At 37.5% G+C, this 14696-nt stretch overlaps 1 protein-coding gene across 21 annotated transcripts in view; it reads left to right on the top strand.

Moving 5' to 3' along the window:
• Nucleotides 1-14696, top strand: part of DLG1 (discs large MAGUK scaffold protein 1) — a 149568-nt gene that overhangs the window by 107051 nt on the left and 27821 nt on the right. For 20 of the 21 annotated variants that reach the window (XM_048315007.1, XM_048315016.1, XM_048315004.1 and 17 more), the window contains 4 exons: nt 42-168; nt 1952-2108; nt 3194-3296; nt 13916-14030. In XM_048315007.1, coding sequence (XP_048170964.1) covers nt 42-168; nt 1952-2108; nt 3194-3296; nt 13916-14030 — 502 coding nt within the window. Of the gene's footprint in view, nt 1-41; nt 169-1951; nt 2109-3193; nt 3297-13111; nt 13218-13915; nt 14031-14696 lie in introns of those variants that run through there. The other variant, XM_048315014.1, reaches the window with a different exon arrangement.

Raw genomic sequence — 14696 nt, 5'->3', positions numbered from 1 at the left:
ATCCTAATGTCTTTTCTTGTTTTTCTTCCACCTCTGTGAAGCTTATTCTCAGCCAGTGGATAACCATATCACTCCATCTGCATACCTGGGACAGTCCCTGCCCCCAGCATCACCAGGGCGATATTCACCAGTTCCCAAGGGAATGCTTGGAGATGATGAGATTACCAGGTAATGAATAACCAAATCTAAGTGTCAAATTGATTAACCAGGGAAGCTCCAAGATGTGTTTGTGGGCAAAATACTAGTGAATGCTATATTTTATTTCAAGAAATAGATGTTAGTTTTTTAACTCTTGTGAACATTGTTGTAAGGAGAAAACTAGGTATATTTATATGTATCTATACACACAGTTGATTTATCAGTCCAGGAATAGCGTTAAAAAGAGAAACCCCTGGGAATGCTGCCTGCGTTAACAGAGATTTTTAGGATGGTAGTATGAGCAGACCAGGGATTTTCTTATTTTAAAGCAAGCAATGTTTGGATCCTCTCTGCCCCCACAGACAAAGGTTTGTTTTGATGGATTCTAAACCCAGAAAGGCTGGAGAGCTCTTAATCCTTTCCCATTAACAGACTGTTCATTCCTTCACTGATTCAGTAGATTGCATTAATCTTTTGTTCATCATTGCTGATCAAAGGAAGCTGTTGTAATTTTGTTGCCCTTCTGTTCTGCAAGTATAGGGATGTTATACTGCATTTTCAGTATGCTGTTGCTGAATTCTGTGTTATACCACCATCTGATATGGATAATGTCACTCAGATTCCAAGGCAGGGTCCACCCAGGATTGAAACATAAGTGGCATAATGAATTGGAGAATTGATTTTAGTGTAGTGGAAGGTAGGATATGTCTTTGTACTGATTTTTAGCTGAGGGTTAGGTAGACATATAAGCCAAAATTATTCCATCCTGTTGATATCATTATGGTTTTATTGCTTTCCTTTAAAATTACTGTAAAAGGCTGGTTTTAGATTTCTTCCGAAATGCAAGGGCTATTCAGAAAAATGTTTAGATTTTCTTTGAATTACCTTCTCATATTACATTCTCTCCATCCCAAAAAGAAGTTTATAAATTTTGAGTGTTGTTTTAAAAGATACTGCATCTTTCTGTTCTCTCTTCTGTTCTGTTTTTGTTAACATATTGGTGTGATCCAGAGCAATATATATACTTTTTTTTCCACAATGTCATTTATTTGTAATAGAATAGTACTCTGAAAATATGAATATAATAGTTGATAGAGGTGAAATTTAAGAATTCGACCTTAAGATGATTTAATAGCTAGTGCAAAAATTGAGTGATTTTTAAAGATTGGACTAGATGATACTTTTTGTTTTGGAAAAGAAAGCAGCTTCTTACTTTATCCTGTAAATTAATAATTAATGCCTCCAAATACTTAATGTCCATTAATTGTTCTTTAGTGCTCTCTAGTGATTTTTGAAATGCAGTGCACAGTTTCTCTGCTTTATTAGAAATGTCTTTTTCTGAGATCACTTACGCTTTACTTTTATTAGATCGAGTAGCAGGTTAGTAGATTTTTGGAAGGAGTCTTTCTGCATTAGATTTTGACTGGTCTTATCAATATTTCTTCTTTCCTCCCCTCATTCAAGTTAGGAGGGGGTCCTATGAAAGAGATTGCAACAACTTGGTTAAGTTTAACTTTTTCAATTGCAGTTGCTTCACTGAAATTGAAAATGTATTTGAGAATGTCACAACCTATACTGATGTTCTTGAACAAGATGGAAAACATTAAGTAATGACATTTAGTGCTGAATAGCATTGTAGTATAATAGGAATTTATTTATTCATTTATTTATACATACATACATACAGATTTGTTCAGTTCACCTAACAACAGTGAGGGGATTTTATTTTGCATCTAGAAGCTTTTCTAATTGTTTATTTTACTTTTACTCATGTCTAGTGACCGAGATTTCACATTCCTTTCTTTTCCTTCAGAGAGCCTAGAAAGGTCGTCTTACATCGAGGATCAACAGGTCTTGGTTTCAACATTGTTGGAGGAGAAGATGGAGAAGGAATTTTCATCTCTTTCATCCTTGCAGGAGGGCCAGCTGACCTGAGCGGAGAGCTTAGGAAAGGAGATCGGATAATTTCTGTAGGATTCCTTGCTTCTTTTATTTAAACAGCAAGAAAAGTTTCCCCCTCCCTGCATATTAATGCCAATTAATGAGATACAAAGAATGTTATTAATTGAGCTAAATTTGAAATAATGGAACAGGTGCCAATATTCTTCCAAAGTATCTTCGAGGACTTTAGTCTGCCTGTTTCTCATCTATAACCTGATTAAAATAGCACTTCGTTCTCTCAGAGGCATTCAGTGAAGACATTAACTTATCTTAGTCTGGTAGCTGAGGGCTGTGTGTGTCTAAATTGAAAGAATGCTGGTTTCAGAAATAAGCCTTCTAATGAGATGGAGACGCTTGGCAGCAGTGTCTAAAACTGGGTCTTCCTGCAGTAACTGCTGAACTTCCTGTTAGTCTTACAAAGATCCATCTCATACCTCACTAAGGGCTTTTTCTATATTAGTATTGAAGGTCATATATATTTTGTGTGTTTCTTTGTGAAATTACTTAATTTATGGAGAATCATTTCTTTGGACAATTACGTCGTAGTTTGGAAGTTATTTAAGAGGAATTATGTCCTTTTAACAGCTGTTACTAAAACTGATATTAAAGCACATCTTTATTTTAGTTTGAACTATGAAAAGTGCTTTTGGTCTAAAATGTGGAACACACATTTCTGCTTCAGTTTTTTTGTGATGCTATTTTTGAATCTGCTGCATTGAAAACAATGCCAGATTCACAGAGGGTGTTGTCTCTCACTAGATGTGGTGACAGCATGGTCTGTAGGCACTCTTTGGCTAAGAAGGTCCCTGAACCATCACAAAAAATAACATTCTCTGTGTCTCCTTAAAAAGAAAGAAAACACACTTAAACAAGAAGAAAATTGTCCATTCACTGAGTGATATACTATGATAGTCTCAGTAATTCTTAAGAGGGGTGTACGTGAGAGAGGATTTTATTGACACTTGCTTTCAGGAAGGATACTGGGAACAGGGGAAATTCACATGGTATGGAAACTAGTTTGTGTCCAGTTAATTTTTTTCCACAGGTGTGTGTTCTGTGGTGATAAATACAAGCATTAATTTTGATGAAGAGCTTTTTTTTATATTACTTGTAGGTAAATGGAGTAGATCTAAAAGCAGCAACCCATGAACAGGCAGCAGCAGCCCTGAAGAACGCAGGCCAAGCAGTGACTATTGTAGCTCAGTACCGTCCAGAAGGTAAGGGCTGCTTTATACATGCAAGTTCTCTTGTACGACTTGAAAATCAGAGAAAGATAATCTACAGACTCCTTCCACCTACCACATCTTCTGAGGAGAGGAGAAACAAATAATGTAATGGATGTTGTCACACACATGTTAGCATAATTGCAAGTGACCAGATAGGAATATCTGCAAGTGTTGGTGCCTTGGCTTGCTACATTTCTTGCTTTCACCATTTCAGAATTTTAATTTCTTCAGTAAATGTTGCCACTGTCATAACGTGAAAATTAATCTAGTAAATCCAGAACTGAGTAGAAAAACCCTGTTGTTCTTTTCTGTTTCCAGTTGTCTTTATCCTTTAATATGGTGGGTTTATATGCTTTAATAGCAGGAAGATAGATCACTAATTCCTTCTTTGCTGTGTTGATTCAGATGACCATCATTCATAAGGTTTTCATTCTTCGGTTTCACACTAAGCTGTTATTTCTATTTATCCCGCAGTTTCTTCTGGTCCAGATTAGAGTGCAGCTGATGCTGATTAACCATCCCTGTGTGTTCTGCAGAGCACTACATCCATACACATATTTGTCCCCTTGTATTTCTGCAGCACATTTCAAATGCCTTTGTCTATTTGTGATTTTAAAAATTTAATAGTCTGAAATGAAATGCTTATCTTGAGTCTACAAACTTATCTATTATTGGTGTTATATATACTAAGACGTTTGTTTTATGAACTGTGATGATCAGCAGATTTCTCCAATTTTGCTAAATTGGTTGGCCCACCACTGAATCTTCCTTGCAGAGACTTGTCTGTTTGAAACCTTCCTTTAGCAGTACTGTCAAGGGGTAAGTGTAGGTGTTCATCAGGACTGGATGTGGAGCAGGATTGCTGCCTTCATCTGTTAGGTGGCTGATAGCAGCACGCTTCTAGTCATTCTTTATTTCTTCTTTTCTGTCACCTTTCTTCTATCCTGAACTCCCCAAGTGTTTGAAACATTAGCTTTCACATTCCCCAACCCCTCCACCTGCATCAATATCATATCTCTCTCCTGACCCAGGAACTCTGTTCATAATAAGGCCAAATGATTGATATGTCTGCTTCCTGGTGAAATCCCTGCAGCCAGCCCTTGTTGCCAATGCCTGTATTGTCTCAGGAGGGTGTATCCTGGTCACATGTTCCATCTGTATGTTGCTGTGTTCCAGGATTCATTTTCTAAGAGCACTCACTCTTCCTTTCAAAAAAAATAGTAAGGTCAGCATTGGTTCTGAAATATTTGGTTTGGCTTTGTGTCAGAATTGTCAAATATTTCTGTTGGTACACATATGGCCTATCCTCTGCTTGGCTCTTCAGTGTTGTCATGAGTGGGTCAAATTTATGTACCCTCTTGCTTCTTGGGTAGGGGCCCCTCACCTAATTGAGAAATAAAATGTATGCTTTTATTTATCCCTGAGTTGTCCTTTTGAGCGCCTGAGCACTTTTTTTGTTCAAAGAGGGCATTTATGGTCACTATTTCTTCTGCCAGGAAGGCATGGTGAGGTGTGGCCCCTAGGAGAAGAACAAATGTTTCTCTGGTGTAGAATATGTGCTTCCAGGACTCAAACACTTCTTTTTCACTTGCCAAAGGATATACGTAGACTTCATACAAAATCAGCAGTTTTTCGGTCCTTTCTTTCTAGGATTCAGGCTTTAAGATGAAAAGAATCCTTTCATACTTTGAAAGTCAGAACCTTTTAGAAGAAGAGAAGGAAACATTTTGGATGGTTCCTGCTCTTTCTGCATTGGAAATAACAGCTTTCTTCATTACTACTTGTCCAAGTAGATAATTTATTTTATTGCACTGTGTATTGAGGTACTTGACTGACTGCTGAGATTTGTGTCATTGCACAGAGATTTGCTCAGAACAACATACGCTGCCTCTTAGAAATTACTGTGACTGTCACTTGTAGATTTCAAGGCTAGAGCTGTTCTTATTCCTTCATGGCTACTGAGGCATTCCGAACAAGACTGTGTGCAGTTGAGCTGTATTGAGAATTCAGTTCTCAAAGACTTATAGGGCCCATTTGAGAGGATGCATGTGGGAGATGTTACTCAAATTACCCTAGATTATGGGCAGACATCTGATAAATTAATCAAAGAAAGGATTGATTCCTCCCCTCAAGATGCTTGGTCTGCATTGAGCGCCTTTCTTTCTGAAACAGTGCTTAAAATCTCCATTTGAAGTGAAGATGTTAGAATCACATCTACTCTTTTGAGGTATGCCATGAAGGAAAAGTGTAACTAGCAAATTGAGATCCATTGTACTTTGGAGGCAAAGAATGAATTGACTTGGCCAGCCTACCTCAGAGAGCTCTAGTTACTGATGTCTGACATCTCTGCCTTGTTCTTACTCCTCATAATGCAAGTTTGAATGGAAGTCCAGCTGTCAGCTTCGTCAGGTCTGGTGTGGGAGGAAAATTGAATCAGATACTCATTGTTTATATCTCAGAGATTAGTAAAAAAAATATTTCCTTAAAGGTTACTGTTTGTTAACATAGGAAAGCAGTCTGTTTGCAATTTGGCTTTCCAAATAGAAAATACCATCCGTGTGATTGAGTGCACTTTATAAAAGTGCATATGTTTTTTGGTCATCTTCATATTTCCTAAATTATATCTTTACATGGGAGTCTTTTCTCCTCACTAGAGTCATTTACATGGAATACTTTATATATATATATATACGTGTGTGTGTGTGTATAATTATCTTCACTTTTTGTTTATGCCATTTGGAAACAGGTTAACAAGTATTAAAATATTCATAAAGTAGTTGTTCATGATTGGTACTTCTCAAATGTCTTCATAAAGATGGAGAGCATCAGGTATAACTGCTTGTATTGCATATGTATTTTATTTATATTTATGAATCCAGCAGGATTTTGTAAAAGATGCTGACAGCTAGGACAGATCAAGGAGATTCTAGACATCCATCAGGATTGATTATAACCAAGTAAAGAGATTCAGTATGATAGGAACATTTGGAAGACACTTGGGACCTGCTCACTTCACTCCCTGTAATTGTCTATGACAGTTTGTATGTTCATAGATGTGATGGGGAATGCTAATTTATGTTTTTACATCCTATCACATTTCCTATTTTCCCATCATAAATTTCCCATTTGTCTTTCTCCTCCTCTTTTTGGGAAAAGAGGATTTTTGCAAGCAGTTCTCTCATAGGAAAGCCTGAGTTAGGCTATAGAAAAATGAATCACTGGAAAACTCTTTTCGTGCAAAGGGTTGAATTTTCCGTATCTGTCGCTTCAAATCCATGGTAACTAAACTCTAATTACAGGATTTGGGGTAGGCTATTATGGCTGAATGAAATTGATTTTATTGAATTTGGGCTCAAATTACGTAACCGCTGACTTCTTTCCCTTAAATCTCCACAATGTTCCTTGGTTATGGAATTGAGTGAAAACAGATATAATTGCATTCTTTAAAATGTCCTTCTGGGTATTCCTTTAGTTTCTAGGAGTGTTCAGTAAATTTGAGGGATGCCTTACAAAGTTTTTCTACTCTACTGAATTAAATTTCAGCAACTTGCCAGCACTCTTTGGGACAGGTAAAAGTCAAACATGGAATGTGAGTGTGTTCTGCTGTTTATAGAAGTGGCTTATGCATCAGGCATGACCACACCTGTACTCAGTTGACCTAAGACTTTCTCCTTGTAGACTCCAGGCTTTATCTTGCAACTTGCCAGGAGCTACTGTTGGAAACTGGTCACCTATTGGGTTGTGCTGGTACATCCTTCTGTGGTACATACACGACACGGGTGTGGATACAGAATCTCCCTAGTTGCACAGATCAGTGGGTTTGGACCTGCTGAGGCTGGGTGCTGCTGCAGAGGAGGGATCTATAATAGGAGATGGGCAGGAGTTTGTGAAACAGGAATTATCCTGTAGAAACGTGGTTGGGAAGTCAGGATGTTGTTCTCATTTTCATCTTGATTTGGAAGCCTTTCCTTACTCCCTTACTTGTACTACAAATTTCTACCTGCTTTTAAGATGTCACTCATGAATAAAAAGGGATTTTGGTTTACTGTGAATTCCACTGGAAAAGAAGTACTGTGATCTGGAGCAGTTTCAAAGCAGGAGTTGTTGGTTCAGTACAAAAAAATTGTTTTTGATAAACTATTTTAATTTGTAGTGGCTTCTGCTCCATTTCATTTTCATGTTGCTCCCTGGCTCTGCAGACACCTCAGTGCCACACTACTGTGTCTCTGGGTCTCTGCAGAGGTAGGATTGCAAGGAGGAATTGTCATGCTGGTGAGGAGGAATGAGAGGAAGCACTAAGCAATTTGGATATATGTGTATGTCCTGGGAGTGGAGATTCGGAGTGGTCAGAATTATGATCATGCTGCATTGCAGGGATACAGGAACTTGAGTGCTTGAAGGGAATGTAGTGAGGAGAGGAGCAGCAAGGGGGAAGTATAGGACTGTGCAGAGGCTTACAGCTCTTGGGGGCTCTGTTTCACATTGACATCCATTATTATATTCATTCAAATTAAAAGGCCATCTGAGATGTAATAATAATGTTGCCTCAAAATTCAGAATTTCTGGAAGGTTAGATTTTGCCATTCCAAAAAGGTATGAGGTACCTGTAGGCTACCATAACTGTATTTATCTTGAGTACATTTATGTGTTTAAAAATAATAGAACAGCCAAAAAATATATTAAATAGATATTTGATTGAAATTGGGTAGAAAATAATTTAGTGGGTTAAGTTTTCTAGTGTAGTTATACTCTGCTAGATCAGAACTGAGCTGTCTTAAGGATATGGATAACATTAACTGCAGTTACATAATCGGTGAAGCTGCTCTTGGAGGGCCTTGAAGAAGGAAGCAGGCCAAGTCTGTTGGCATCAGCAGTCATTCACTGGTCACATCATCTTTCCTGAAAGCAGGGCAAAATTCATATAAACCTATCATGACAGAAAAGGGTAGCAGTCCTTTCTGTTTCCCAAGGATTCACCTGACATACCAAAAATAAAATCATAATTTCTTTTCTGAAAGAGTGGTAAGATGTTTAAGTGATCAGATTAGCTTCATGTTCTTAGGTGATCTGGTGGATCAGTGTAAGATTAGGAGAAGGTGGAACCAAAACATCAAGAGAAGACTTCAAGGTATTTTTGTAAAACATCTGCTTCTGAACCTACATTGTTCATATAGATAGTTAACACACATTGTTTCAGTTTTGTTAATGGAAACTTTATATCTTTCATTCTCTCTTGTCGTTAAAACAAATGGCTCAAAAGAAAAACAAAAAAGGGGGGGAACACAAAAATGTTTTGTTAGAGCTCTCTGCTCAATGGCCAGTGTGTGGCTGATTTTTCTGTTTACAATGCTGCATCTATGTACTGTTTTCTAGTGGAATTCAAAAGAGAATAACAAAGCTCTGGGAAATGGTACCATTTTCATATGTATAAGCTAAGATTGCTTTCTGAGCATTAGCCTTGAAATATATTGTAAATCTTCTGTCTGCAGAAGTCCAGCTGGGGTAGCATGAAGCCAATAACGCTTGTACAAAACTTAGTTTTCATTAATTGTTTTTTATCAAGGCTGAGCTTCCCTTGCTTTCTAGATGATGACATGGATTGTCTTAAACGAAAGTGGTTAGAAAGATCAGTGCATCCCAATTTCATAAAATGAAAAATTCTTGAAAAAAACACTTCAAGTAAAGTTTGCCCTGTTTTTGGGTATGTGGTCCCTGGTTTTCCAGGCTTCTGTTCTTGCTTGTTTTGTACCTGGTTCTACTCATTTGCAAGTAATCTATATTAGTCAATTAGAGTATCTTCAAAGCTGGACCCATCAAGATTAGAAAAAGCGTTTTGCTATATATAGCCCTGATAGACACTGTAAATCGGCTTACACGTTTTAATCCTTTAAAACCTCACTCCTACTCTTTAATATACAAAATAAAATTGGATGTGCATGCTTGCTAAGTCTTCAGCAACATTTTTAGTGGATTCACTTCAGCAGTGACTGGACCTAGTCTCTTTCTGAGTTTTCCCAGGTCTGTGGGAGCTGTTCTTAACTAAATACAACTGCAGTTTCTCTAATCTTTTGAAATTCCTTGGTCTAGTCTTTCAAGTGATTAATGAGATACAAGCTCATTAAACATTAGAGTGCATGAGAGTCACCAATAACACGTAGAATTCATTGTGGTCTCTCCCAGGCAACGTTAATATCAAATGACAAGCATTGCAGCAAAATAATATCTCCTCAAAAATGATTTATGATGTTTTTAATGTGGTCCATGATTTTTAAAAGAAAAACAAATGGAAGATCAATACAGGATCAGTGTGATGGTGGCTATCCTAAGTACCAGGCTCCATTTCCCTGTTTGGAGGCACCATGAAAAGGAAAATCGAATATTCTGAGAGTTGAGAAAAGAGTATAAATCAGTAGTTATATAAAATTGTCAGCACAAGAGTTCTGCTTAGACAGATCCAATGGGTCCTGCTAAAGAGGGCTTTCCATAGACAGATGGGAAGAGGGAAGCAAGGGGCATACTTTTTTAATTAAAGCGAACTTTTTCAGCTCTACGTGGGTTCAATATATGTAAGAATCTCTGCTGCTCAGCACTGTGTTGCCATCTGTTCCCTGTATGCACATCCCTGCTTCCTGGAGTTGCTGTTCCTTCTGTGCTGTTTGCTGAATTTCCCATCCCTTGTGTAGCCTTCTGCTCTCCTGCCCCATTTGCTAGAAAGTGTGTTCCAGACCAGATGCATTTTCATTGTGGCCTCATTTTCCTCTTCCCCTGCCTGCACAGACAATTCACCACTTTCCTGTGTATCTCTGTGTTTTGTTGCCTGCCAGATGGGCAGTCCAGGAGAGTTTCAGTGATCAGATCCTTTCTGGAGTTCCAGTTTTCTGTTCAAGTAAATATTGACATTGAACACACTACAGATTTGTAGGTAAAATCACTTCAGCATCTTGGAATCAGAGTAATCTACTAGGATTTGCTAATCTTCCCTCCTTTTGTTTCTTGCTGTGGAGTGCATGCAGACATGAAATAGAGCAGATTTAGTCGAGTTTTGCACCATCTGGTTATCCAGTATAATTTTAAAGTTTAAACTTGAGCCCAGATGTATTCATCCTATGTTCTTAACAACTGATTATGTGTAAACCTGAGTAGGCTTTGGGTTTTTTTTCCTTGGTGATGGTGGGGTTCTGTTGGATAAATGCCATGAATCGAAGCAGGAGGTGCTTGTGCTTCCTCGAGCTCTGTTTTATGATGGCAGATACTATTCCCTCCCTGCCTCTAAACTTCTTGGAAACTTTGAGAAAATTCTAGTCAAGTAGAAATGCCCTTATTCTAATGTTCTTATTTTATTTTGTTTCATGTTAGTTTTGCTGCCTGTTACCCTTTATTTGATGAATAGCATCAGCAGCTTTCCTAAAATCTAGACCTTGTGAGAGATTCTGAGTGAAGTTTCATTCAGTGCTGTTGCATATACACCCGATTTTGGAGCCTGATCAAATTCTTACCTGAAAAGATTGAGAGGTTGGATTGTGTGGTTTTCATTTGGTTTTGAATTTCTTTTTGGGTGGGCGTCTGTGTTTCTTGTACCACCATAGTTCTTATTAAAATACTATTTCAGAATCTCAGTGTTGTGATGGCTGTGCAAATTGGAAGCATATTTGTAAGTGGAGTTCCTATGACCAGCCTACTTCATTTGGGTTAAAATCAGTTTTACTTTTTCATTTAAATAGTTTGCGCCCTTTCTATTTGGTTACCCTGATAACACTACACCAGAAATCAAACACATCCCTTCTCTTCATTTCCTGTTGACCAAGAAAGCAGGGTGTCCTTTTCATCTTGTCCACTGTGCCTGTTCCAGCTCCAAATTTCTGGAATGTTGACGTGACAAAACTTTTTAAAAAGTTACGTATTTATATATGCATTGTATGATTTTTTCACAACCATGTGGAAGTTTGTTGTGGTGTGCACTGTGATTTAGGGGAACAAATATCAAATTTGTCGTACACTATATATGGTTGTTATGCATACCCATAAGAAAGAAAGGACTTGCAAAGAAATAGTTCTCTAGCATTTGTGAGAATCTAGAGATGAGAAGCTGAAGGAAAGTTAGAGATTGAAGGTGCAAAAGACACTTAATATCCAACTCAATCACAGAGATAGAAATATAGCCTCTTCCAGTCAAATTAGCAGAGCTCACACTTTATAGTGCTGAAGTTGAACCAACCCTACTTGGTCAACCCTTACCAGGGGACAGGTGATGATCCTTTGGGTATCAAACAGATACTGCCTTTCTGATGCTATCCAGAGTCCTGCTGCTGTCTTATTTTCTGTCTCCAGCATTAGTTTCAGTACCACTGTATGTAATACTAAGGTTTCTTTTTTTAAAAACCAAATCCTGTGTACTTTTCAGCTCCAAACCCAATGATGGTGAGAATTCTATCCATCCTGTTCCTCACAAAACATTCTGTTATGAGGAATATAACCCAAATTTTAGCTAGCTCTACATCAAGGGAGCTCACCAGATTCTGGCTGCACAGTGCTTAAGCTTCTTCTAAATATGAAATTTCTTGGCACTCCTTCTTTTCAAACATAAAGCCTTCTCAGTCCCAGCCCATTAGTTTCCTTTTTTTGCCTTATTCATATGGCAGGAGCTTCTGTGAAATTATTCTCCTCCTTACTCCTACAGATGTCCCTGTCATTCATTCAGCACTTACTTCCCAGGAGTCCTGATGAGAAAAATTAAATTAATTCAGGAAGCTGCAAGACCAGCAACCTGAGGATGAGATATAGGGTAGAGTTAAGCAATACTGGGAAATAGCCTCCCTGGTAACCCTCTTACATCTGTGTGCTGCATAGGAGGAAGTCTGATTCTTCAAGCAAATGACACATGATACAGAAATTTGTATTTTTTTCCAGTAGCTATTACAAAGAGCTGCAGATATTTTTAGTACTGAACAGGCAGTAGCACAGGAAAATGTTTGGATTATCTGATCTTTTCTGTGCTTACTTTCCTTTCACTTAGGGGCACACAAATCTTTTAGGTTTGTCGTTTCTTGGGTATAAATGAGTAAAATGAGGTGACTTACCCAAGGCCCTGCAGGGCAGCAGTAGCACAGCACAAGTGAGTTGTTCTCTCACTGCATCTGAGCCCTTCCCCTAAGGAATGTTGATTTCTAAAAAATGTCGTTTTCTCACATTCCTCCTCAGTTACTGTCCTGTCATCTTACATTCTTTTGTTATTAGTGACAGCATCAGTAGTCGTGGAAATAATGTTTTTTATTCTCTTGTCAAACAACCTCATCAGTTTGATTTAGTGCTGGTAAAGTTTTTGATCTGAACTTTATTTGTAAAAAGGCACTTGGTGCTATTTTAAAAACTAAGACATCTTTAAAAGCTACTAGCTTTTGCTTATAGAGGACAAAAGTTAGGGTTATTTAAGAGACTGTTCATATTGTCATAATCTGGATAGGGTTAATTATAGATGCTATTGGTGCTCACTGTATGATGAGTGTGTGGGGAGAAAGGGCCACAGAACTTAATATGATAAAACATTCACAGTTTTTAGATGGATGTTGAAGGAGCCTTAGTTTAAAGATTTTCTCAAGATTTTTTATTTTAGAGCCCTTTCTCCCAGTCTTTCACTTCCTGAATAACTGTGGTGCCCACAGGGAGTGAGGGTGCAGCTCAGGAGAGCAGCTCATTGCCAGTCCAGCAGCTGCTTGCAGCACACACGCCCTGGCTCTCCCAGTGTTGGCTTGTTATAATCTGGCATCACGTGGTCTCCTGGGGAAGGTGGTGGCTGCAGAACATTTCGTTTGACTAGGAAGGGTTTACAAGTGGATCTGTTGATCCTGAAGTCCAAACTATTCAGCTGAAGGAAAAACTTACTTGCTCTGAGTTCGTATTTTATGCTGACAGCATGTAAGTACCTCACTTCAGGAGATGTTTGTCCTGAAGAAGCAATTGTTTTTTTCCTGCCTGCCTTTGTAGCTAAAATCAAATGCATTTAGCATAGTTTTATTAGTACATGGTGCTGCTTAAGAACACAATCCGTTTTTCCAGGATTAACATTGTACATAATTCTGTGGGGCCAGTTTGAATCTCTAATGCTGTTTACAAGTGAATTGAGATTCATGCCAGAATTCTGGATTTTTTTTTTTTTTTTTCCTTTCCTGAGCTCCCAGAGGAACACAGTCTTGTTTCAGAAGATGTTTTGCATATTTCCCACCTTGTAGTGTTAAATTCTTTATCTCAATCAAATCCAGTAATTTTGAAGTAAAGACAGTTTTCATTCCCATTTTTTAACATTTTTAATGTAAAATACATAGTTCTTGATTATAAACATGTATTTCATATGTATGTTCTGAAGTTTCCTTTCTATCATGGGCTAAAATTTATCTGTATCAGTCTTTTTATTTCTATGAAATGGATAATTATTAGTAGAAATGTTTGTCTTAATTAGAAAAAAATAGTTACTGTGTACTATAGATTCCAATCAAAAAATTTTGAAGTATAATATTCTTGTGTATTTTCTTCACCTGATCAAAATTATTTCAGATTTTCTTTCAGTTTAATAGCTGAAGTTTGGCAGGAAATTAACTGCCATGCCTTTGTTACAGAATACAGTCGTTTTGAAGCTAAAATCCATGATTTACGGGAGCAGATGATGAACAGTAGCATTAGTTCAGGATCAGGATCTTTGCGAACCAGCCAGAAGAGATCCCTCTATGTCAGGTAATCATCTTTTTCATAGTATTGCTACTGTGTTTTTCTGCTTTCCTGTAGACTTACTATTTTGGCATTTGCATTTTCTTACAATTATTTACTAAGTATTAATAAACGGATACTTATATGCAAATATAAGTTTTAAAAGTACTTTATTTAGACTGATTAATGTAATGTAGCTGAAAATGAAGTAATATCCCTGAGAACCCTAGATGAACTTTGAAGAGTGGTGCTATTATTTGCTTTTTGTCTTTTGCTTTGAGAAAGATGATAATCCATCAGCAAAAACATGTACTTCTTCTTTAAGTCAGTGTATGTGAAGTCTTAACAACTTGCTTGGTTCAGTTTGTGTTTTTGTGACAGAAGTCTTCATATTCTTCCTTGCTCAGTACTTGAGTTCAAATTTATGGTCTTCCTTTTCTTAAGATTTGACAGATTTCCATCTTCTTCCCTTCAGCTTATGTTAGTTGTTTTCTTGGCTTTATTAAGAAATCTTATTTCTCTATCCAATTGCATTTTGTTATGGAATATTTTTCCATAACCAAGAGAGAAAATGCAAAGCAAATGAACTGAGCATACCTCATTAATTTATTCATATCAAGTTTAACGTAAAGGATGCTGCAAGGAAGTGGAAATGTAAGAGCATGAAGCAGATGAGAAAATAGGTGGTTTCAC

Source organism: Corvus hawaiiensis, chromosome 10, assembly GCF_020740725.1.
Source record: "Corvus hawaiiensis isolate bCorHaw1 chromosome 10, bCorHaw1.pri.cur, whole genome shotgun sequence".
Taxonomy (NCBI): Eukaryota; Metazoa; Chordata; class Aves; order Passeriformes; family Corvidae; genus Corvus; species Corvus hawaiiensis.
Note: the sequence above shows the minus strand (reverse complement) of the source record. Positions and strands in the feature narration are given on the sequence as shown.